General features: G+C 35.5%; 1 protein-coding gene across 6 annotated transcripts in view; it reads left to right on the top strand.

The window, feature by feature from the left end:
* The window catches only part of THADA (THADA armadillo repeat containing), a 209,874-nt gene that overhangs the window by 95,715 nt on the left and 87,655 nt on the right, over positions 1-26,504 (top strand). For all 6 annotated transcript variants that reach the window (XR_014881997.1, XM_019612707.3, XM_085219344.1 and 3 more), the window contains 3 exons: positions 247-338; positions 16,535-16,624; positions 18,003-18,134. Coding sequence is in view for 5 of the 6 variants with exons in the window: in XM_019612707.3 (XP_019468252.2) it covers positions 247-338; positions 16,535-16,624; positions 18,003-18,134 (314 nt within the window). In the remaining variant the exon portion in view is untranslated. The remainder of the gene's footprint in view (positions 1-246; positions 339-16,534; positions 16,625-18,002; positions 18,135-26,504) is intronic.

Raw genomic sequence — 26,504 nt, 5'->3', positions numbered from 1 at the left:
ATCCTGGTGCAACCCCTTTGTTAAAGATATACATGTCCAAAATCTGATTTCCTGGTAGTGCCATCTTGATAAAGAGGAAAGTTGTTATGAAATGCTTGTACCTATTTGTTAATGTCTGAACAGTAGGCATGTAGTATCCTTTGTTCAGCTGGCTTTTTTTCAACTGTACATTGGTGATTGTATTAAAAAAAATGCATTTACTACAATTCAAAGGGATTTTTAAAAATTGTGTTCTTTTTGTTTTAGGTAAGAAATTCATCTACACTTCTTTTTAGTGCTCTAATTACAAGGATTTTTGGAGTTAAAAGAGGGAAAGATGAAAATTCCAAAAAAAATAGGTAAGCTTCACTTGCTACCAATATTAAGTTTGCAGAACATGATCTTAGCCAAAAAGCAATTCAAAAACGTTGCTTGCTTTATGGATGTATTTGCATCATGATGTTAAAAAAAAACACCCAGGTTTGCTTAAACTGTACTGCCAAGAAATAAACTCTAAGGCCAAAAATATCTGCTATTTAGCACTGAGAGTTAATTTGCACTCACATGTGATTTTGCTAGGAGGGAATGTTGCTCAGGTGTGAGTTCCTGTGGCTCTTCCAAGTGTCCAGTGTCTTGAGATCAAAAATAGGGCCTCTGGTTCTTGACAGCAGAAAGAGAGAGATGAAGAGAACAATGGTCACTTGCGCCTTCCCTTTTCTCTAAAAGTAGGCCTGGATTTAATCTCACTGGCACTAATTTGAGATTTTTACCTTTAGTCACTTTACTCTAGAACGCCCTGTCCCTCCTTCATGTCTCTTTCCTCATAAGGTCTAAAAATGAGAGCTTGCAAAGCTGCTTCTTTTCCAGGGCATTCTACTGTTGCCCTCTGTAGTTGGCCTCCAGATCCTCCACTTATGTGTGTCTTATGTAAACCCAGTTCTCCACTTACTCTAAAACCCCCCAGTGGCTGTATTTCCATTTCTCTTAGCAACTGTTAGTCCACAAGCAAAAAATCAGAAGCCTGCTGTTGTAAGTGGGTGTTTTCCCACTCCCATGTTTTCTTTGGCCTTTAGTGCCTCTCTTTAGCTTCTGCCACAAATGAAGCATGTCCATACTCTGTAGCTAAGGCTCCTACTCTGGAAGGAATGCAGAAATAACCACAGACAATCAACTTATTTAAAAATACTCTTGGATAAGTCTGTGGGGCCATGGAGTGGTCACACTATGGTTATTATGGTAACAGTTTCAGAAATGCCTAATGGATAATGGGCAAGATATGAGATTTCTGAGAGAAGTGTTATGAATTACCTTTGAAGTTTTCCATTCATTTCTATTCACTATACAGTGATCTATATAGCTAATGTAATTATTATACCCATTATGAGAAACTAAATTTCCTGGGATGATAGTAATCTTTGTGGTGGTGCTATTTTAGCTATTTGAAATGCTTAGATAATTAATTCCAGGTGTATGAATGTGAGGAAGAAATATGGGTGTGACACTGCAGGGAGATTTCCCTTGTAAGAGAACTCTGTCCCAAAAGTGATATGAAATGTCATCTGTGGTACTGCCTGAAATAAACTCCACTTTGTCTTATGCTCAAATCTCTTCTCACTTAAATCTGGAATTCTGTCCCATGCCTCCTGAAAATCAAGTAGACTAATAACAAATGTTTCTTATTTTTTGCCTTTTCACTTCATTCCTGTAACAAAACATTACTTTTTTATTTCTGTCTTGAGCACTCACTAACAGTTATATGAACTTCAACTTTTATAAATTTGTATCCTAGTGAAAAACTTAACCACTAACCTCTGCAGTGTAAGGGCAGACTGACTTTTCAAATATAGACAGTGTGGTGAGATGTGTAATCTGAGATTTCTGTTTGTGAAGTTGCAGAAGGTAATGGCGTTTGAGTTGGGAAAATACCAAAATAAATGGAAGTTAATGTCTGTATATAAAGTCATTAAAAAAAATGTTGTTAGGTTTTTTGGTGTCGTTGTTGTTTTAAATATAACTGGCTCTGTCAGTTTGCATCTCAGAAACTTGTTTACAGTAACTTGTTTTTAGTCAGTTTGAGCAAAAGGTGTTAAAGCTGGACTGGTTCTTTCCCTTCCTCCTTTCATTTTGCACTTTTTCATTGAACTTTGTATGTAGTCAGTTCTGCTGTTTCCCTTATATAGAGGCCAATACCACAAAAGGAATGGGAAAATACTTCTAAGAATGGGTCAGTGAGAGTCAGGAGGTGTGAAAACGGAGGCAATCTCAGGACCTACAACATAGTTATGACTCTTATCTCTCTTAAGGTATTAGTTTAAAAGGAAAATGATGCAGAGATTTTGCTATTTTGTTTATAATGCTTCTTCCTCTTACACCAGCCCGGATTGAAGCTAGTGTGCGTCCAGGTGAAGGTTTGTGTCTCAGTACCAGCAGGTGTCACCGCTGCTGCACAGCTGCTCAGCCACATCTCTGGGGTGCATCTGCACTTGAGTGCTTTTCTTTGGGAGCTCTAATCTTGTTTTGTTTAGTGTTTTGCCAAAACAAGATTCATATATTGATTTTTTTTCATTTTACATCTTACAGTTTACTTCAAAAGAAGTACTATTTCATTAACTTGCATCTACAAGAGCTTGTGTGAAAGTCATTTGTTTGTGAGGTGCTTGCTGCATTGCTGACAGGATATTCTGCTAACATTAAGGGGAATCTTGTCTGTGGACAGAGACTAAAGCTCTGTAGCAGCCATTAGGACCTTGCATAGGTTTCCAGTTTGCCTGCCTGATTTTAGATTAGGGATTTAAATCTTTCTGTGCTATGTCAGCAGGGAGCTACCTTATTGCTGGGCTGTTCTGTCAAAAAAAAAAAAAAAAGGGGAAAAAAAAGAAAACTGTCAGAAAAGAAAAATACTAGCAACTTAATTCTAATTCTGTGCAACGTTGCTATACTTTGTGTTATAACTCTTTTATATTTTCTTATATTCTTTGTTTTATGTCCATAAGAATTCACATACATCCTTCATGCAAAAGTTAAACCTATCGTATCTTCTGCTGCCTTTAGTTTTCTGATATCATATTCCATTCCCTATTTATGTTAAATGTGTGTTGTTATTGCTGTGCAGCCAGGATGTTTATGTAGTCATAGTGTGGTGCCCGTGCATTATTTGATGGCCTGGATCAGTTCTGAAGCATTGGATTTAGTGAACTATAACCAGTGTCTGATCAGTAAGCTGATTTAGTTTGTTTTTCCGAGCATATATGAAAGAATGGCTTCTCTTTCCATTTTCTTTTGCTTTCCTTTATCTTTCCTCTCAAAAATGTCTGGTGTCATTTTGACTGTTTGTAACAGAAAACTGTGTGAAAGAGTCCCCCATCTCATTGACAGAGAGGGGATTTCTGTGTCTGCTTGCAGGAATTGAGACAGCATCTGCAGTGGTTGTTACTACCGGAGAGCAGAGGTAGGAAAAGGCATGCTGACCTGGGCTTCCTGACCATTGAATGGGTGCTAGGAAGGTCAGCCAGAAGAGTCTGAGGACAAAACAATACTATGATATTTCAGAGGAGATGAGTTGAAGAAACTACCAACTATATATCATGATTTTTACTACTTGGTTGTGCAGGTTTCATGGGTAGTGGGGCAACACTGAGGGTCTCCTGTGTGTGTTTGCATCAACAGCTGTATTGGCACAGCTGGGAGTGTAAAACTGGGGCAGTGAAGAAGAGGGATTTCTTAACAGAATTCTGTGCTGATGCCAAACTTCACTCTTAATGGTTCACTGGAAATTTGAAGGGGCTGCTGTGCATCACGATACAGGAGATGCAGTCATATCCTGATTTCATTAAATATTGATGTCTCTTTAATTTTAGCATGGGTAAAGAAATAACGAATTGAAAAATAGCAATTACATGCAGCTCCTACAAATAAAAGAAAGAGATTTTTGTGAAGACTCTTTATAGTGATCCATGCAACTGTACAGATTGAGTATTTTCTTTCTAATGAAAAGAATGTTTGAAACCAAGAAATTTCTTCTGGGGTCTCTCTGACAAAAACTACATCAAAAAAAATTAACACATATATATACAGACAGACACATGTGTCTATCATAGGTATTTCCTATCATAGGTATTTCTGGTCTGTAGTCCAGTGCTAATTAAAGATGCTAGTGCTTGTTATTCGGCAAGACTCTTCTTATCAAATAGCCAGTATTTCTGGCTTTATTTAATTTATTTATTTCAAGGATGGGCACGATCAGAAATTGTGTCAAATTTGCTGTTTGTGATGTGACATGCTTCAGTGCTTTGGAGCAATAAAAAGGGATTGTCCTGGCTTATCTGAAAACTGAAGTTGGAATATGAATGTAGCAAAGTCCTCAGAAAGAATAACCAATGACTTCAGAAGATGAGATTAAAAGGAAGAGCAAGGGGAGGATTTCCCTTGGCTTCTGACCGTGGTGGAGGAGGTTCCCATAAAGAAAAGCTTCAAGTCTTTGATTAAAAACCTCTCTTGTAAGCTAGACTGAAATGGTACAACACAAACTCATGGTTTTTAAGCAAAGTAACTGATGTAAATATAATTTTCATTTTTTTATGGGGAAAAAGAATCTTTCTTATTTAGATTTCAGTGAGGGGAAAACAAATATGCAGTAAAATACTTAGAAATTATCAACATTCATTTTATGTCGAGGAAATATTCATGCTGATAGGAAAATGAGTATGAATGCTGCTATGTTCTCAATACTGAGCTAAAGAACTGTAAGTCTCTGCTAACAGTCAGTAAATGTTGATGATTGTTAATAACTTCAAGCACTTAAAAGGAGAAGTTACCTTTCTAATTACAATAAGCTGGATGAAAACTATGTAGATGTGAATATGTTCTGAAGCTGCGGTATTGGCTGTGAGGCGGTCAGCGTGCAATGCTATCCTCTACTTTCTTTGTGTTTTATTGCAAGTTCAGTCTTCAGCACTTATCAGTAAGCAGTTGCAATAAGTAGAACCAAATTAGCTTTTAAAATCACCGCTATTTTCTCATAAATTGACATGTACTTGTTCCTGAACATAAAGTTTTTTTTTTAAGACCAGAAACTATCTTGTTTTATGCTCTGAAGGTTTAGAGGAAAACACTGAAACTTGAACATTCTATTGTAATCCTCTCTCTTCCTGCTCTTATCCCTAAATTAAATTAATCTGGTATTATTTTCCTTTTCACTAAGCCACTTCAGAATTGTAGCTTAAAGGACATAAAATGTACATCCAGAAGTTCATGGTTCCTGTTGAATGTTCCACATCTGACAGGCTAATACTTGCAGTACTTCCAGCTTCACAGCTGAAAAGTCTGTCTCGCAGCAGTGAGGTATTGTCCATCTTAGTGGCAACCTTGTTAAACATTTGCTATGCATCACCCCCAGCTCTGGCAAGATTTCTGAGGTGGGTCCTTGTATGCCCACAGCGTAGAGACCTGCAGTCATTTGTGATAAATAGGAAGAAACTTTGGTGACACAAATGTGGTCAAGCTGTAATGGCGCACTCGTGTCGTAAAATGAGATAACTCTTCCGAGAGTTTCGTTAGAGGTGAAAGTATGACTTGATTCACTGAGCTCTGTTTGTACCTCTTGGACTGAGTGCTGCAGAGGGAAGGGTTGGGATTGCTTTATCTTGGATCTCATTAGTGCTTCTTCCATGACAGCTAAAATATGGGGTCAGTGATAGAGGTTTCAAGGGATGTCTGAGCAAATTAAGTACCACTGGTTCTTTCTTTTCCTCCAACTCCTTCAGTGTCACACTTTGCAGCCTGTCCTCTCTTTTGCTACTTTAGTTGTTCTAGTGAGTGCTTGCAAAGTAGTTATTCAGGATTTGGTGCAGAAGACTGTCTTGTGAGAGGGAGCTGTTTTTCCTTATTTAAAAAAATAAAAAATAAAACACAACCCTCCCTTTTCTATTTGCCAAAAATAGGCCCATAACTTTTTTATTTTTCATGCTCAGGCTCTTTTGTATTGACTTTGACAGATTTAGAAGACTTGATCTCAGAGCAAACATGCAAAAGTTCAGACTGAATCAGATAACCATTATGACATTTAAGACAAATAGTTCAATAACAATAGGCTTATTTAGACACAGACTTCCCACACCGAAGTGCCTTTGTAATAGGAATAATGATTATTAATTGCTATTAATTTGTAAATTTTAGATAAAATTTATGAAAATGTTCAGAAACAGATACAAATTGAGAGCAACCTCCGAAACAAATGCATCTTGCATCAGACAAAAATGAGTGTTCTCCTTGAGGTTGAAGATGTGCTTATATAATTTCTGTTTATTTTAGGAGCACGAGACATGTCTGAAATCTGAAGAACCCTTTTTACTTCAAGATTTTGTTGTTAACATAAACCTGTTTCAAATCTTTATCACTCAAGCACAAAATATTGTGCATTTACAAATGTGTATCCACACTCTCTTGAACAAAGAGAAACTTCATAATGGACTGTCTCAAGTTAGAGCCAGTAAATAGAAAAAATAAATGTGGTAAAGCAATCTCTATGAAAGTTTGTCCAAAGTGAAATATCCTAAAAATACATGTGCTGCCCTGAACTAACTTCAAGCCATTTTAAATAAAATAGAGGTTTAATGCTTGTTTCTAACAAGTGACTGAATTGTGTTCAGTGAAACAAAATTAATGTAAGACTAACCACATGAGTAGATAATGTAGTTTTATTGTAGTGATAAAAATCATTAATATGAATTGATGCAATTGTTCTGTTTTGTTCTATACATAGTGTACACTCCACTTATTCATGAACTTCACCATGCTTAGTGATAAGCAGCTATTCTTCACAAATTAGAGAGGTATAGTGTAGGCTGTTTGGAGGCAAAATTTACAATGCTAAGTCTGTGGCAAGAGATTAAAGATAATAGTTGTGTAGTCAGTGATTGAGGAGAATTATTGGAGGCTTTCTAGAGATAGAGATAACTTAATTTTATGTATCTATATGCAAATATGCACACACCTTTCTATACTCATAGGAATACCATGTAAGTTTTAGGAAAATAATTTTTAAATTATTTAACGTATTCAATACATTCTGTTTTTAACTGTTTATGTATATGTATGCATGCATACCTACATTTGGTGTTAATATGCTGATATAGATAGCAGGTTGTATCTGTGATACTGTTTTTTTGTTATGTTCCTCTATTTTTATTGCGAGCCCATTGTGCATTTACTTCTCTTGCTAGTGCAGCAACAATAGTGCTTTTAGAAAAAACTTCTGCTTAGTATTTTAGTAAACTGTGTGTTGCATAATTATTCCTCTCAGTCACACTTTTCCTGAAGTATTTGTTCTGTACAGGTGCCTTTTTCCATACCTGATTTCACAAAGGATATAATAAATAGCAAAACAAGAGGCATAAAGAAACTTGTACTTGAAAGAAATCAAAGCGCACCAGACCATGCAGTCCTTTGGAAATCTTGGCTAGCTCTCTTGTAAATAAAGGTGCTTCTAAAGCAGAAGGTATTTAACTACTGTATTTATATAGGGTTTGATTGACTGTTCAGTTATTAAACTCATAAAAACACAGCAACGTAAGCTAGTAAGAGTGTTTATTCTAGCACTTCTATCTGAAGGAAAATGAGAACCAAGATATAGTGGCATATTCTTAGTTCTTTTTAAGCATTTGTCTTAGGGTTCTGTAGTGTAAAAGAATGTTTTTTCACGTCAGTGATCTTAAACTATTTTGCTTACTGCTCTGGGGTTCAAGTGTTCTCTAGTTCTTAAACAAAAGAAACGTTAGAGTTATTATAGATGAATAGCGATCACATCTTTATTGAAGGAGCAAACCCCACATCTTTATAATGATTCTTCTATCCACACTGTAGTGTTTTTCATGGTGTAAAAAAAGAAATCGGAATTGTTTTTTGTGTTTAATTGAATGAGGCTATAGAAAAGTTGGCACCCTCGCTAAAAGAGGGGTTCTGCATCATGTTAGGTTTAGAAAAACAGGTACACAGTAACATTTTGCATCATTGCTGTTGGGGTTATTAGTTGATATGTTGCACCAATTTTTTTAGAATTATTTTTGCCAGACTTCATTGTGGCTCTCCATACCTCTGTCCAAAATCATGTGACCATTTTTTCTTCTGTGGGAGCCCTAAAGTTCTCTTAGTCATGTGGAAAGTTTGTTTGAAAGTATCTTGTTCTGAGAAATGTTGGGATTTCAGAAGTTTAGGTCTGAAATATGTTCCCTAAAGAAAAATAATCCAAAACGCAACTCTGAAACTAGATATGTAATCTTTATTACTAAAGGATCTTTCCTGTTGCTGTTATCTCTCTTTTAGGACTGGTGATGTGTCTCTGGTTGTCATTCAGAGGAACTGCTAATCAAGAATTTTTGTAATTATATATGATTTTTGAATGGTGGCTTTTGTTTCATATTAAGCTGATATTTAAAATAACATAGTTCACGCTGTCCTGAGTATATGATAAAATTACTAACTTTTGAAAAAAAGGGTAAATCTCAAGAACTGTGGTTTGCTGAAGTTGCAGTAGGTAAGTGTAACCTATCAATACAGGAAGATTAGAAGAAATCTGATTTACTAAGGCTTAAAGCCATGCTGCTGGAATGGAAAATAACTAAATGGAATCATAGAAATATTGACTGGAAGGAGACCTCTTGATTCCCATTAAAAATGTGATTCAGCAACACCAAATTAGAACAGCAGCGACTTTGCTTGAGTTTAAAATCTTCAGTGGCTAAGTCACTGCATTATCTGCCTAAGTCCAGGATTATTTCTTGTTGCACAATTTAAAACTTCTGGCTGCTATTTGTGATCTCTGATCCTTTCTATACCATCTACAACTACTGCAGTTGTAATCTCTGTAATCTCTGATTCTTCAAGCCAGTCATAACCTGCTATTTGATCTTCTCTGAACCTCCTCTCTATCAGATGGAGCAAACCTGGCTCTTTCAGCTTCTCATAGGGTATATACTCTAGGCCCTGTCCATCAGTGCAGCTGTTTGCTGGACCTCCTCCTATTTCTTCTAATCTTTTCTGCGTGTGGCAACTCAAAATTAGACGGAGGATTCTATGTGCCAAGTAGAGGAGGATAATAACTTCCCTTGATCTGCTGCCACATTTGTCATAATGAATGTAGGCCAATAAGTGGTTTGCCTTGTTTGCCATGAGGATGTATCATTGGCTCATACTGAGCTTGGCGTCTACTATAACCCTCAGGTACTTTGCTGTGGGACTGTTACTGAGCCAGCTGGTTTTCAGCCTTTGCTGATCTTCAGGGTTGTTCAACCCAGGTGCAAAACTTTGTATTTCTCCTTGTAGAATTACATGAGGTTTCTGTTGGCCCAAACCTCAAGCTTCTCCAGGTCTGCTTAGACCAAACTTCTACTATTTGTTGTTTCATCCACTCCCTTTAATTCGCTGTTGTCCACAGATCTGCAGTGGATGCTTTCCACTTAATCAACAAAGTTGTTAATAAAAGGTGTTTAAGCATGAAGATGCCTCAGTATTGACCCATGAAATATTCGACTGGTTACTAGCCAGTGTTGAGCCATCGATTACTACCTTTTGGATCAGGTAGTCTAGCCCAAATGTTCTATTAATTCACGCTGTACATTTTCAGCTACCATGTGAGAAAGCTGGGTGAAGTGAATCTGTGTAATGATTTTCAGTCCAGTTTAAAATTTGCTGCCATAATACAGATATAGTTCAACTACTTTCCCTAGGGAAGTAAGAAGGAACAAATTCTGAAAGTAATTTTAAAATTACAAGAATTGTTTTATCAAATGTCAAAATGTGTTTGAATTTAATCTATTTAAATGCTCATCAGACTCGTGGATTCTCTCTGCATTTACAGACAAGTATCTTTAGGTTGTTTTCAGTATCAGTTTTTTTTTCTGGACTTGAGACTCTGAAATGTGACAAATTCAGAGTCTTTTAGTAACATACATGTTCTTTTCCCAAATGGCTGCTATGGTGCTTGCCCTGGAATTTACAGATTATCTTCTTGGGCTGACCATAATGGAGTAATGTTAGGTGACTTTAAATTTAATATTCTGCTAGTACAACTCTTTTTGAGGCTTTTTTGGTTTTGGTGTTTAAGAAGGTGTGAGCTGCCTGTTCAGAAACACACTGTAGACTAAAATTTTCTTTAAAAAAAAAAAAAAAAGTGTCCAATAGAAGCAAGATTCTAAGGGTGATTGCTGAGTGTCTGGAACTTCTGTAAGGAAGTTATAGAAAAGTTTCCATGCTCATCTAGTGTGATGTTTTGGAATCTGCTTGCGTATGGTCTTAGCATGTCTGAAGACACGAAGGATAAGTTTTGAAAAAATAGCTCAGCAGCAGTTAAACTGCATGCTTGAGCAAGGGATGGAATTTCCATAGGGATGAATGTGTTGCAAAACCGTAGGAACACAGGACAGTTAGAATTCTGCTGGCACAATCACTGAGTTCTTTGAATAAACAAACTTGCTCTACGTTTCTTTCATAACTGATCAGGTCTCATCATAGAAACGGCTTGTGTTTTTCTACTATTGCTGCAGGAAGACTTTGTGAATGCCCTTCTCCTGAGTAAAACTTATCAAGAATTTTGCTGCTTTGCTAGTTAAGTTTCTAACTTGAAGCATATTCATGGTCATTTAATACTCATCTGTTCTTATGCCAGCATTGTTCTTTATTTTAAATAATTATTTTTTCTCTTGATGCTTTCCTTGATGTATTTGTGGATGTCAGTCATATGTCTGTTCTGTGTTAATTTTGCCAGACAAAACAAGGTTTAAACCTCCTCTCGGAAAATTTGTTTTCTATTCCCTTGGTCACGTGAGCAGCTTTTTTAAGCGTCTCACGTATCTGGAAGTTAGCTCTGATGTATTCCATGTTATGTCCTACTTGATTGTTGCAGAATGGTATTATTACTTCTTTGCCTATGATGACTACATCCAGTACTGATGTGTTATGGAACCACGTGCCCTTTTTGTTTCTGTTTTTGATGAGGAATCTGAGATACCAAATGATACAAATTTGGATCCTTTTACTTTTTCCTGATAATGAATTCTAAATCATAATACATTTTTAAATTAGCTGTCATGTATGTAGTGTTTCTGTCATTCATTTCACGTTGTCTTTGTTATTCCAGTCACCAAAGATATCTGAATTTTGTTTCTTAATCTTCCCTCTATACAGGCAATTCAGAATTTTGCTTCATCAGTGGATTTTCGTTGGTGCTCTTTTAACTCTTTTACTGTGGTCTTCAGTTAAATTATTAGTAATATTGATCTCTACAATATGTTAGATCCACCAATGACTGACTTAAGACATGCTCTTCTGTGTCATTTTAAGCCCTATTTCCTCTCTAACTTAGACTAAGTGCAGCGTGTCAGTTGTATAGATGACACTGTATAGATTGTATAGGTTAACCTTTAAACCAAAACCATTGTGGACCTCATGGAAATGCTTCTTCAGACTACACTGAGAATGCTGCATGCTTCTCTGTTTTCTTTTTTTTCTTTTTTTTGGAATAGAAGGAATAAACTGGATCTCTGCTTAGTGCTGGAGCTGCCATGGTTTTTTTCTTCGAAGTAAATTCTGAAAAAGTGTTTGCAGATTTCAAACACTTCTTGTGTTGCAATTACATTCAGGAAGCTTGTGTTACTAGAACTCCTTTATTTCCCCTTTGTCTAGGGAAATGGTTACCTTTTTTGGGTAAAGAATGGGTTAAGTTGGTGCAATGTAGTTATTAACATTTTTGCATATTGCATCTTAACATTTTTCCTATGTTTCTGTGTGTTCTTGAGGCCAGAACAAAGGTTCTTGGTTTTCTGAATCCTTCTCCCCACCAGCACTTCCAAGTAATGATAGTCTGCTGTCTTCTGTGTTTCAAAATCCAGAATAGAGATTATCCTTTGAGTGTGGTGCATTGTTTGAGGTTTTGTATTGCCTTTGGTTAGCATAATTTCTCTTTTCTGTACCTTATTACCATTAGTTGACCTACCATGAAATGCAGCTAATTGTCGTGTTCTTCAGTGATATTTAAGGAGCCAACAATTCATTTATCTCCTAGTATGTATGTACTATGCTTAGAGTAAGTGAACAAGCTTTGGTCTTTACCATAACCTCACTATAAAATAGAATGCTAGCCAGTCTTTTGTGGTATTTTATATAGTTGAAGAAAATGTTTTCCTTTGAAGTTTATACTTCCGAATTGTGTCTTTGCTAGTAGGGAAATAAACTTTACATATTTTCTTAATGAATGATAAGAGCATGAATGGGCAGTTAAAAGTTGTTTGTTTAGTTAAGCTGCACTGCATTTCATTTTTTTATACTTTAATGAAGGCAAAAGTGCAAATGTGTAGAATGTGGATTATTATAAATTTGACATTTTGAATGGTTGTTGCATGAAATTCACCGTGGGTTTTTAAACTTTTTCAGCAGTAGTTGTACACGCAGTACAGGGAGTACATTTGATTTTGTTTCTGCACTACTGCTTCTAACGCAAAGTATTTTCTGACAAATTACAGTTAATGATTCCAGTATAGTCACTGATACAGGGTGGATTTTACAGGAGACCTTTAAGAGAGGACTTCTGCAATTTCATGAAAACCCTATTCTTGGTCATGGTATCTCCAAATGTGTATACCTATGTTATTTTTTTCTCATTCCAGTTTTATTTTTCCTTCATAAATCATGTTTTTTCCTCTATCACAGACCTGTTAATACATCTGTCAGCTGACCTGAGACATAAGCAACATTTTTATTCAAGATGAACTCTGAAGGCCTTTGATTTTGTTAGAAGAATTGTAGTCTATAAATCTCATCTGTCCTAAAATGAAATACAAACAGATTTACTGCAAATGTTCTTCCCCATGTCAGTTGCTAAAAGCAGGATACAAGGTTATAAAGCCTTTAGTTCTTCAGAAAAATAACGGAAAGAACAGGAGCAGGTAATCTCTGACACATGTCACAGTAAAATGATACATATGCCCTGGTGTCAAAGCAGAATTTTAATCTCTTAAGTGTGCAACACAGCTTAGAACAGAACGTTGTAACATCCATGGCTTTATTTTCAGATGTGATTTTTAAAATGTAGAATTGTAGTAGTTAAATAAGTTACTCTTTATGCATAAAGATGGGATAATTTATTGGAAAGACTATATATATAAAAGTATATATACAAGTACAAATTGTGGCTGCTGTCTCTAACAATCAAAATTGAGTGTGTTGTGAAGGTCTTATACTCCGAATTGTCATCTGCCTTTTCTGTAGAGTTGTTCGTGTATAGCCAAGTGTTAATATTAACTGGAGTATCTGAAACTACGTTTTCCTTCCTACTCATCTATCAAAATATTTTGTGTGTGTGGTTTTACAAATGATTTTTACAAATCATTTTAGAATGCAAGTCCTTCCATGATTTACTCAATTGTTTTTTATGTTAGCTATATACTTAGAAGACATTTTATTTTGAGGTGAGGGGATTTATTGTAAGCATCATCAGTCAGCTGATAATCTTTCTTTCATTATGCTGCTTCCTATTTCAGTAAGTAACCTTTCACCAATCTATTGCTTAGATATCTGTAATCCCATTTGAAATTTTAAATTGTGAAATTGTACTGCTTTTGGGTTAATAGCAGGAAACGAAACAAACTACTATTAGAGAGCCTGTGGTACTGAGAAAGATGAACTGTGATGCAATATGAAATGATTTCAGCTGGAAATGAGAAAAATATTAGAGTCTTAAGGTTCTTTCCAATTCCTTCTCTAGTTTTAGGGTGGGTAGCTGTCAGATCCTGTGATCTGCAAGATGTTGATTTTTAAGGATTTAATTATGGTAGCCACGTTGCCAAAAATCTATTTGAACTGTTTGTGACTAATGGAAACAATGAATAGTTAGCTTTTAAATAAAATATAGATATAATTCTTTGTCATACATAATTTAGAAAAGGAGGCCAAAGTTTGTTCCATGAGAACTGATAACTGTTATTTTGTGTCAGCTTTTCAGCCCATGTTTTGTTGGTATATTCCTTTATAAGTGGGTGTATCAAGTATTTGCCTTCCTTTAAGGATATGGATAACTTACTATTTATGAAACATAACTCATATGAGTCCATTTATGAAGTGTTGGAGTTCATTTTTCAAAGCAGCGTATTTTTTGATGAAATATAAAATAGGTGGCTCAAGTTTCTGGTCATTTTTGAGAAATCCGAGTTGTTGCCTTTTTTGTTGTGGTTCCAGTCTCAGTTACTGTACACAGCTACTTGTGCGTGCCTAATGCATACTCATTTCCAGGAACAACAGGCATGATTGGTAATCAAAAATGAGACAGCTAAATACCTCTGTGTTTTACTCACTCTTGCTGTTATTGCTTTCTGGTTCTTCTCTAGTTACGTATCTTCCTGCCTTGACATCCATAAGTGGATTCACATGTAAATCAGTGCTCTGTATTTTTTTTTTTTTTTTTAGAACACCTTTTCATTTTAGTGTTTCTGCTACCATATAGTGTTTCTTATTTTTCCTCTGAGCTGGAGGCCATTTCTAACCATCACTGGACAACCAGTCTGCTCACAGTGCCTTTGGGCATCTTTTCTGCAGATACCTAGTGACTAATGGTTTTGATTTAGACTGCCTCCTCCCATCATGTAACCTGTGTAACTGTTAACCAAGAGAGAGGTTATGTAAGTTATCCAGTTTGATAACTGCTCTTTTCTTTCCCTATCAAAAAGATTTATGAAATCACACTATTTACAAATAATTTTAGGGTGATATTTCTAAGAATATTCAGTTCCATTATGTAATATAAATTCAAATTTAGTTATTGAATTTGATTATATTGAAAATGGATGTTTTCAAGATTACATGCTCCTTACAAGTAGTCCTCTTTTCAACTTCTAAGCAGTGGCCCATGGGTTCCATGGAACACTTAATCCCTATTGTGCTTTTTTCTTACAATGTGATACAAGAGGTGAAGTATTTTCAGTTTGGTTCAAATTAATACTTCCTTTTAGTACAGAATTTTTAATATGTTATGTCTTAATGAGTGTAAGATGTGTATCTGCATGCCATGTGCTGTTTGACTTGATGTGTGTACCTAGCTCTTGTATTTTGTGCTGACATCTTTGTCTTCAGCTGGCTACATAATGTGCTTGTAGATAACTTGAAGTTGTTTTGAAAAGCTGTTGGATGACTTGGAAAACTCTGAAGTTTTGAAATCCGACTACAGGATGTTAGAATTTGGTGACTGGCAGACGCTTTGAGGTTGTGTGATTAAAAAAAAAAAAAAAAAAAAATTGCACGTTTTTCCTGCTTAAACAACCAGTGATCAGAATCCTTGGTCATGCCTTTATTAGCAGCCTTTAAGTGCATTGCTCTTACACGCAATTCTTAGAGAAAGCTTCCTGTACATACCTCTTGGTTTAAACGTTTGTTTCCATCTAGTAATTTGCTTTTGCTGTGTTTATTTTGTGGCCTATGGCTAAGGCATGTTTTGTTGGCTTAATGCTGGAGGCTTTGCTGATAGTTGTTGTGTGTTGGTTTACTCTTGCATAATTTTTTGGTACGCTTATTTTTATGAACATTCAATCTTGCCGTCTTATCATGTTATTTCTGTAGACCTGGATTTGTTTGCTTGTCAGGAGCTTTCTGTTGGAGTCGTGCTAAATAATCCAACTTGGATCATGTGGCAAGCAAAGGCTTTCTTGTTGTAAATAGCTGGCCATTTATTTATTTGTTTTTGAAGGAATTTTGTTTTATCTACATTGCCCATATGTCTAATTAGAATTTCCCAAACCTAACATTTGAGTGATTCTTGCTTAGAAAGTGCTAAATGAACCTACAAACCATGAAGTTATCCTTTATCAGTTCAAAAACTTATTAAAAAAAAAAAAAACAAACAAAAAAAACAAGCACAGAAGGCTTCTACTTACTCTTTTTTGTTTGGATTGCTTTGCTCTTAATGAATGAATGAATGACGTATTAATTCTGGCTAGTAATGAGTTTGATAGATATTGGTATGTTGTTCTGTTCTGGATGTAACTGTTATCTACATGAATATGTGGCCTGGAAATGTCACTGTTGCCAAGTGCTAGAGGCAGCTCTGTGAAGAAAGGTGATAGAAGATCAGATGCATCTGTTGCTGTGTTTCCTTTGAGTTATCATTCTGAGATACTTTTCAATATCAATAGTAGATGAGCATCAGTAAGTAAATGTATATTACAAATACTTTATTAACTGTTCAGTACATGAACTGCACCAAAGGAAATGTAGTCTTCTCTTGTTCAAGTCTGTTGTAAAATGATGCTGGAATTTAAGATGCTGTCTTTTTTTCTTTTTCTCAGAAAGATGTGAATTGTTTAACTGGAAAAAGTGTTAGTATGTATACGTGCAGACAGAAGCACATAATTATGTTGTATTGTCATTTTTAATGAAAAACTGTGTCATGTTTGAAAGGAGCTCATTGTGGGTATGTGGTCGTTTGGACTCTGAATTCACTGCAGCATCAGAAATCTAAGTAAACTAATATTTTGAGTACAACTAACTGTAATTCTTCTTTTTACATTCTCTTCTGCAGGATGACAGGAGCAGAGTTTTTCTCTCGATTTCCAAGTCTTTATCCTTTCCTTCTCAAGCAATTGGAGGTTGTAGCCAATACTTTGAACAGGTAAGATGATATTTATGAAACTTTTGCAATGTTCAGTTTAAAGTAAGTTGTCACACATTATAACACTGCTGTTTTCATCAGTGCTTATTGAGGTCATGTAGATCTACTACTGTTTTTCTAAGCCTTTTTTCCTGTAACTTGCACATTGCGGTGAGATTCTGGAGTCTGAAGTGCTACTGAGTCATTAGCAGCAACTTTATTCCTCCCTATGAGATGTTGCATTCCTAAGATCAGGCATTAAAAGAAAGTATATTTTTCAAGATAGGAAGAAACTTGTTTTACAATGTCTCATTTTTAATGAGATTTTCTAACGTTTAAAGGATAGAAGCTCTTAGGCCTCGTGACCCTGAAGTACCATTTTCCAGCCTGTGACACACTGTCTTTGTGGAAGGTTCCCGATCTCTTTTTACGTAGTCCACAAATGGTGTCTGAGAGCTCCAATTTGATCTAACCAGATGATATACTTTGGGATGATGCTGATGCTGTTACCCCCAGGTTCATGAACTTTTAAAGTAAACCAGTGCAGGCTTTGTTTTTCCTTAAAATGTTATGGTATAAACTGTAGAAGTTCAGCAGCTGATTTAGAGGAGAGTTTCAGCTGTCTGTTTAATGGCTTGCAATGAAGTTGAAAGAGGAGTTTCGCCAATTGTTGCATCTTGCGCAGTCTCTGTTCTGAGTAAAAACGATGCATGTATTCCATGCAGCACTCTGTTTTACTTGACATTTCGAAAGGTGCTGGTGTAATCACTAGAAAATTTTGGGAAGTTGCTTGAAATACTGTCCTTGAATGTTTTTGGTTTTGTTTTTTTTTTTTAATGCAATTTAAGGATTGTTTTTTCGTTTTCTTTTTTTTTTTTCTAACTCATTGACTAAATAAGAAATTGTTGACTTTGCCTTGGATTTCTGGTTGATTTTACGGTATGAAAAGTAAGTGCTTGGTGTTAATGACAATAACTATTCTTAAATCTAGCCTGCTATTTACCAAATATGCAGTTTCTTCCTTCTAGACTGAGAGACTTTTTTTTGTTTAAAACATCTTTTTGTAACTCAGATTTCTCAATTGTTCAGTTATATGAGAAACGTTACCTGTTCTGATGCTTAATGTTAGTTAAAAGCAAGGGCAGCTGCTGTTAAAGATAGAAGAAACTTAGATAAAATATGAAAGAAAAGATGGCACAGCCTTAAGTTGCCTTCATAGAAGGATTCCCAGTGATGCTATAGAACTGGATGCCATGTTAGATCCCAGTAGGTTTTGCCATGACTAGCATAATGTACCTCCTTGAAAAATGCAGAAGAGTACTGTGCCTGTGGGAGAGTCTCAAGACCGGCATGAAGGATGATGTTCTCACCAAATGCTTCTTCCTGCTTTTTTATTTAGTGAAGATGAAGAACTGAAAATCCATCCTAGTCTGTTCCTTTTGCTTTTAATCCTGGGAAAGCTGTATCCATCTCCAATGGATGGCACTTACTCAGCACTCAGCATGGCACCATTTGTCCCCTTTATTATAAGGTAAGGTAGGTCTCTGGTAGTTTTTCATATGATTAAGTTCTTTCTAGAGTCTTTGTGTTTGTTTTGTTATAAAATGCCTTTTTAAGCTTCTCTTAGTTTTAAGCTTTAATTATTAAAGGAAAAACACTGATGATTGGTTGTACTTCCATTTCTTACTAATCCTTGTTTTGGGGAAGTGGAAAGAATTTCAAATCATGCAAGCTGTTGTGTCACTTGTTCACAGATCTTCATCTGCAAAAACTCAATTGCTGCCAAATAAAGGGTAGATATAAACTAATGAGCTTGACTAGCTTTGTAAAACAAGTCTTGCATTGCTGAATTTCTTGACTTTTTTTTTCAGTCCTGCAAAATGATTGTTGGTAGCTCACTGTTGTAATGATTAATATTTAGCTCAGCTCCATATCCGTATATACACATTAGTATGTACTTAACTATATAGAGGTAGGCATATCCTATATGTAATCTATTTCTAAGTTAACTTCCCAAGATTTTATATAGTTTAACTTTCACTTCTGTGATGTTTACACTGAGACTCAACAGATGTTTTGGCTTTTCTGTATGCCACTGTTGTGGGGTTGGAGTGCTTCATAAAGGGGAAGGGCTATTGTGGATGAGGGAAATAAGCATAATTAGTACTTTGAGAAGAAGTTTGCAACATTTGTGAAAGCTTCAGAGTAGTATGTTAAAGTTCCATTCGAAATCTTGTTCCTTTATTTAGTCTTTATTTATAAAGACGTTTCTATCCACAGATCTCCTGATTTTTATTTTGAGCGGATATTTGTTATGTCTGCTTATTCTTGGCTGCTGATGTGATGTATCTCTCGCTACTTACATTTTTATGGGGTTCTTAGGAATAAATAACCTAAAAACAACCCTAAAAAACCTGCAGTAAAAGTTTCTAATTGCACTGTATTTACTGATTTAAAATGTTTTTCTGCCATGTTTAAATTTGAAATGCTTCTTGGATAAACAATTAAAGCTATATTTGGTTACATCATTAATTAGCTCAATCTTTATGTCTGTCACTACACTGAAGAATTCTTGTTTATTTTTTTTAATTTCTTGGTAGAGTGTTTCAGCATGATTTCTGATTGGTAATACATTAAACTTTGATAATCTTCCAGCTACATCTTTGGGTTTTGTTTTTGCATTACGACTGCTACATTTATAGCAAGTCTGTGCCCCAGCAAAATAACTCTTCAACAGTGATTGCACTTAGTTACCTTTTGTGGCTGTTTAAAACTTTTCAGAGGATGTGGGGAGAAAAACTCATCAAAATCTGTAAAAGAAAATCTTTAAAAGAAAAGCTTGAAGCATTTGAGACACCCATGTCATTAGATCTATTCTCTTTTGACCACCATTAGTAACTGTGCTCCTAAACAGGAGTGGTGTGGAAGAGAAGTGTTTTCTACATTTCTTTTCCATTGCATTTGGCAGTAAAATATGATAAAATGCCTATCTATTTCAGACAGCAAATTGTATGCGAGTGCGCAGACATGTATTTTTGTTGGATTATGTAGCAAAAGCATTGACATTTTTAATGGGTGCCAAGGAACAATACTAGGGATTCTGCAGAGTGGAGGAACTGTCTATTTATGAGATAGCTCAATGTGATAGTTTTGAATGTGTTTCCTCATAAAGCTCTTTTGTCCTTGTTCTGTGAATACAATGAATATTTTTGGTTACTTGCATCAGATGGAATGAATACCTGTGATTTACCTGGGGAAGATAAATATCTTGCTATTTTGCCCTTTGATTTCCTTTCAATAGGAGGAGATGAACTAGAATAAAATTATTTCCTTGTCATTTAGATTTCTTTAGAAGGCAGTAACGAAGATGGCTGTGAGGTAACCACTTAAGATCAAAGAGACTATTTGAAGGCGAAAGCCTTGTTCATCAAGACATTAACCTGTATATAGTAACCCCTGCTTTGAGTTGCTCAATGTAGTATATAATGTCTATATATATGTATAATTACATGGTGGCCCAATGCAATTATATCATTTAATTGCCATAGCTTACTGAGACATTTTCAGATTTATCTTGCTGTAACACTGTCAAGATTAGATCTTGTGCTTATGTAGTATGGAGAGAGGAGGGGTGGATGTAAGCCATCATTGATTTTTCTGACCTTGCAGGGCTCAACCCCAATAAATTGGCATTCATATGTTGCTCTGGGAGGATGAGTAGGATACTCAGTTGGCAAGAGAATGAGCAGTTGTCCTAGCAAAGCTGGCTTTAAGAGGAAGATTTCTAATTAGGCTTTCGAGCAGTTTCGGTTAAGTCTGTTTGGAATTTTCCATCTAGTGGGAGTAGTAGAGTTGTGGTTGCTCTGACCGCACTGAGGTAAATTGCACAATATAAGTAGGATTAAATGCCACAAGAACAAATCTCAAGCTCCACATACATGCTTGCTACTACCTTTTGAACCTGAGCATTTGATTATTTCTCCGCAGTTTCATTAAAAGTTATGTTCTCCCCTACCCCCTCACAGATGTTTTATTTGGAAGGGAACACTTTGATTCACAACTTATTACCTCACTTTTTTAAAAGTCTTTTTTAAGAGCTAGATAGGTCTGTTTTACTGATTACATTCCAAGATGAAGGAATGTACAGAATGTTTTTGATTAACAAGGGAGGTAATTGGGAGGTAATGTTTTAAGTATGAAATCAAAACATAACCTCCCTTTCTCCTCTGCTTACTCCTTTCAAAAACCTGTAATCTCTTCAGAATGATCCAAATTCGAGTTACCTTATGCCCTCTCGTACCATAGTGTTGCCAAAGTGTTTGTTCAGTGCTAAATGTTCTGGACTGGATCCTATGAAGGAGTACATGGGTATTGCTGTATTGACTTGGATACTTTTCACTAATTGAAGTCTGGTGCTTTTTAGAATTGTGACTTAATTGTTTAAAAAAAAAAAGCACACCTAGCTTTAAAATCATAACTAGATAGACATGAAACAAAAAACCCTCTTTTTGTTTATATGTTGTGTACTTTTAGATAAAAAACATTTCAATTCTTAGTGAAATTTCCCCTGCAAAAATTTGTCACATATACAGATTTCAAGGCAGTGCTCAAATCATAGAATCACTCGGGTTGGAAAAGACCTTAAAGGTCATCAAGTCCAACCACAACCTAACATACTACCCTAACTAACAACTCTCCGCTAAATCATGTCCCTGAGCACCACATTCAAATGGTTTTTAAAGACATCCAGTGATAGTGACTCAACCACCTCCCTGGGGAGCCTATTCCAGTGCTTAACAACCCTTTCTGTAAAGAAGTGTTTCCTAATATCCAACCTAAACTTACCCTGGTGCAACTTGAGGCCATTTCCTCTTGTCCCGTCACCAGTGAGAAGAAGTCAACCCTGCTCTTGCTGTAAGCATGTCATTTAAGAAACTCTTTGGAAAATATCAATAGAAATTGAATGTCTTTCTCCAAAATTGCTGCAGTTATTAAAGAGGCACAACTTTCTTGTGGAGAATTTTATAATGAGCATCTTTCTGTAAAATGAAGCAGTTGCTCCAAAATCCCTTGATGCTGTCCTGAATCAGGAACTGGGGTAGGTGACAGTGGAAAGTGCTAGCCTTCTACTACTGCTTGCTTTCTCCTTCCATGCACCACCCCTAAATAGTACGGTATTATTTTTGTACTCATGAGCTTGTCATTAACAAAGATAATTACTCTCACACAGTAATGATGATGCACACTAGCATGGAAGGAGAGAAAAATTGTATATGATGAGGAAAAAAATTTTGTGGGATGGAAGAAGGATACTAAAGAATGTTGTTAGCTTCCATGTTGCCATAAGTCACTCCTTAAAAAAAATAAAAAAAGTTTGAGAAGGTCACAAAAACTGTGCATCAGCTGTGAACACATTACTGGATCAAATTCTTTTTCAAACTTGAGGAAAAAAAGAAAATCCTAAGGGCCATGATTTCACATATGTGTAATGTAGTACTTTAAGCTTTATTCAGTGGATAAATATGCTAAGTTTTGTTGAGTTCTGGTTAAATCATTTTCAAATCTGAGTAGATGCCAATCTAGACTAAGAAGCATGGTATAGAAGGTTTTTCTCGGAATTTAAAAGCAAAATATTGGTTTCTATTATAAGAGATTGTATACAGTCAGTGAACACATAGAGGTTCAGCGTTCACAGTATGGATTATATATTTTGATTTATACTAAATGGTATTCAGAGATTAAGTGCTGTCAGATATCAACAAGTATAGAAAGCTATTTTTAAAATGCAGTTAGTCTAAGTATGAAGTTCTAATAGAAGTAAGAGCTTGAAGTTTAATCTCTTATCACTAGTTTTGTTTCGTGGTTTTTATTGGCCAAAGGGAATCAGTCTGACTTGACAAATACTTGCCTGAAATACAAAGACCTTCAATTGCACTCTGCTTGTCATATTACAAATGACTGTTTTTAGTACTTTTCTGATTAGTAAAATATTTAAGATCTTTCCTATGTAGTGAAGCAACCTAATGATGTTAAATAATACTTTATTCCCAAATATGACTTTCAAATGCTAAATATACTTAATATACTTACATTATTGTACTTTATATAAGGGCAGACAGGATGAGGGGAAGTAGTTTTAAACTGGAAGAGGGTAGATTTAGACTAGATATCAGGAAAGAATTCTTTATTGTGAGGGTGATGAGACACTGGAACATGTAGCCCAGAGGCTGTGGATGTTCCCTCCTTGGAAGCATTCAAGGCCAATCTGGATGGGGCTGTGAGCAACCTGGTCTAGAGGGAGATGTCCTTGCCCATAGCAGGGGGGTTAGAACTACATGATCTTAAAGATTCCTTCCAACCCAAACCATTTTGTGATTCCATTCTGTGATTATGCTGGCTTTTGCCATTTACTGATTTATCTCCCTTTCTTTCTTACTAAGATCAAAAAGAAAAAAAAAAAAACCTCATTCTGATGGAGCTGTGTCCATTTTTTTTTTGTCTATTCCTTTTCACTCATGTTCACAAATTCTTTGCGTGTTCCTTACAGTCTTCATTACTGCATTTACTTTACCGCAGATAAGGAATAGGTACTATTGCAGTAGTTCATGTCTTTTGCTTTTGAACAGACATTCAAGTATGTAAACAAGCATACATGAAATTATGATCTTAAAATATTAACCTTTGTATAGTAATATTGCAAATCATCAACTTACATGTCGTAGGCGCTTTGAAAATAGGTGTACTAAGTGAAAACAGTCACGTCTTATTTTATATTCTTAGAAAGTAGAGTACTTGAACATGAATGTGGAGGCTCCCTAGGAGTCATAGTTGTGTCTTATTTAATAAATCTTTAAGAACTCACTTCTGAAGGAAATAGACACAAGTAAAGAAAGCATTCCTATTCTATAAGATGTTATAAATTCTGCTGATTTAATGATGTTACTTGCATTTGGGCATGCAGCTTGCTCCTTTGAAAAATTTGTTAGTGACTTATGCTAATTAGTTTTATTGCTCTGTGTTGTGTTTAAGTAACTTTGATTCATTTATGTCTGGTCTGTCAGGTGTCTGGTTCTGTTTTGCTAAAAGCCCTGTGACAAAGCCTTCATAGGCTTTGTTGCAGTTATGTCTGGGGCAAGATGAAGCAACAGTATTCAAATGTAAAGCCAGAAGCCTCTGAGATTTGCAAGTAAGTGTACAATTCTACACTGAACAAAAATCACAGGAACGGGGAATAAGTAAGATCTGGTGTAAGGTATCTTCAGTTTGTGTGTGAAGAGCTAGATTGAAGTAATTCACTTACATCTTGTTAAAGTTGTTTATGAATCTAGTTAAAGGCAGTTTCTCCTATTTTCATAAACATGTAGTTGCACATGTGGATTTAGCACACATCTTGTGTCTGACTTGAAAAGAGTTATGACTTTCTCTAGGCTAAATGTGAGTATCCTTTGGTAAGTGGCTAAGCAGGGTACCTGAGTGATTGTGCTAGTGAGCTTCTTCTGTCATTCTCCTCACTTATTTTTTTCGTGTGTGTGGTGTGGCACCAACAAGAGAATTAATGTTAAAACTTGCCTATTTTCAACTGTTGTTACTGTAGACTGGAAATCTTATCAGTGGTATGATAAGCAAAGTACTTTTGTGGGAATGTGTTTTCATATTAGATGAAAAATACTACATGTGGTTTTTGTAGCTATGCTGTATTAAAATAGCTGCTACTGATTAAGATGTTTGTAAAAGTATCTCCTTCGCTTCCCGTATCAAATGTACATTTTCTTGTTGTTTGCCCTATTTTTTCCATTTCATTTTTTTTCTTTTTGATGTATTGTCTGGTCAGTGTAACTGCTTAGCATTGCTATTGTCTGGGATAATTTATTACTTGGAATCTGTGATATTCACAGCAGACATTCATCCATTGGAATGCTCTGTTTTTGCTGGAAGATGCTTATAAGTCCAACCTAGCAAGGCAGATATCCTTCTGAATATAGGTAAGGTTCCCAAAACACACCTGCTTTTGTAGGCTTATGAAAAGGAGCAATACATGCTTCTAAAGCATATGTTGTTCTTTGTATTCTTATTGCTTTGTATATTGTTTTGTAGGGTTGAATCTCTATTGTGAAAGTAGTTTTGAAATTCTCGGTTTAAAGAAACTTTTTTTAAGTTGTTGAAATGCCTTCAGGCGTAAAGTGGAGAAATACCACTGATAAGGAATGGTTAAGTGAAATTATCAAAATGACTTTTCTTAGAAAAGACTGTCCTAGTAAAGTCCCCTGTCATGTCTCTACACTATTTTTTTTTTTCTTTAGTGTTTTTCTTAAGCCTGCTAGTTTGAACAAAAAGGAAGGAGAGAGTATTGCTTGAGATCTACTTTGGCATATTTGGGATTTAATAGAGAAAGAGAAATGTATTTCCCCTCTAAGTGTAATGATAAATAGTTTAGCATTTTTTCACTTTGATTAAGCTCAAATTGTATTGATAGGGAAGACTATGAAGTGCCTAATCAGCAGTAGACAGCTCAAGACTTGTAATCCAGAAGTCAATGTCTAATTTTCACATTCTTTGCTGTAATCTATGTCCTATTTTCTTAAAGTGTGGGCAAGTCCTTTAGTAATTTTCATGGAGCTGATAAGAAGTTTTTTAAAAAATACTGCTCTTATGTTCTTGTTCACAATCAACTGACTCATTCAAAATATTCACAAGGTGCTGATCTTTTATTTATACATTCAACTTCCTTTTTGTAGTTTAAAACAATGATACAGTCATTAAGACAAAGTATTCTATCTCCATTCTTTTTATTTCTTCTAATTTGTTATTGTGTATTTCTTACCAGTATTCTGCAACTTTGAAGCTTCCTAAGGACTTCTCAAAAATCAGCAAATTTGAAATACAATTTTTATTGGAAGACATTGTAAAAAAATTTTCTTTTATGTGAGTTTGAGTTAAACGGTCATATTAGAAAGCTCTAACTTACTGTTGTATGCTCCAGAAGTTAAATAAACCTACACTGATTTTAGCTACCTGAGGACAGTATTTAAGATTCCTTGATGGGAATGCAAGAAGAGAGATGCCACTTAAATTGTTTCATCATGTTCTACAGCAATTCTTGATTTGAGGAGAACATATTTTTCTTCATCTGAATTTTACGTGTAGTATAAGTATCTATTTACTTATGTGCATGTTCTAGAGATCCTGGTTTATTGGCTGACTGAGTCATAGTACTGTGAATTTCTGTTGTTGATTCAGCTTGATATGAGTTTGCTTCCTTTTGCAATAACCTTGGTTATAATCTTGGTAGCAGGATGAGACATATGTGGATGGTTTCCTCCCAGAAAGCTCTTGAAAGCATCTACTGAGATGCTGTATCAAGCTCCAGTTATTCTCTTGGATTGTTTTGTTCTTAATTTCAGATTAAATCACAAAAAAATGTCTTTAAACCAATTACAACATAGGTTTCCACAGTTGAATAAGATTTAAAAATTAAGTGCTTTGGATATTTTAATTGCTGGGGTACAACAAATGTATAACAAGAGGGAAAACGAGTGTGTTTCCTTGAAAGAGAAACTCAAACAAAGCAATCCACAAATATATTTGGGCATATATATATAACAGAATACTTTTTATATTCCAGGAAACCTTGTATTTGTATTAATGAGTAGGTACTGTCCTGCTGATTTCTCAAGACATGTTAATTGTGTGGAAACCTGAGTTTCTTATTAATTCTTCTTTTTGCATCTCTCTTTGCTTGGAAACTTGTAAAACTACTTTTAAGTTACTGAATTTACTCTTTTGGGAATCTTTTGGTAAAGGTAGTTGATCTGATCGGAGACCCCTTCTGCAGAATGTTGCCTTTTTTCATGTTCAGTTCTACTTTTGATTTCATCCTGTTTTCATGGCTGCACTTCCCAAT

Source organism: Meleagris gallopavo, chromosome 2, assembly GCF_905368555.1.
Source record: "Meleagris gallopavo chromosome 2, MGAL_WU_HG_1.1, whole genome shotgun sequence".
In the NCBI taxonomy this organism is placed as follows: domain Eukaryota; kingdom Metazoa; phylum Chordata; class Aves; order Galliformes; family Phasianidae; genus Meleagris; species Meleagris gallopavo.
Note: the sequence above shows the minus strand (reverse complement) of the source record. Positions and strands in the feature narration are given on the sequence as shown.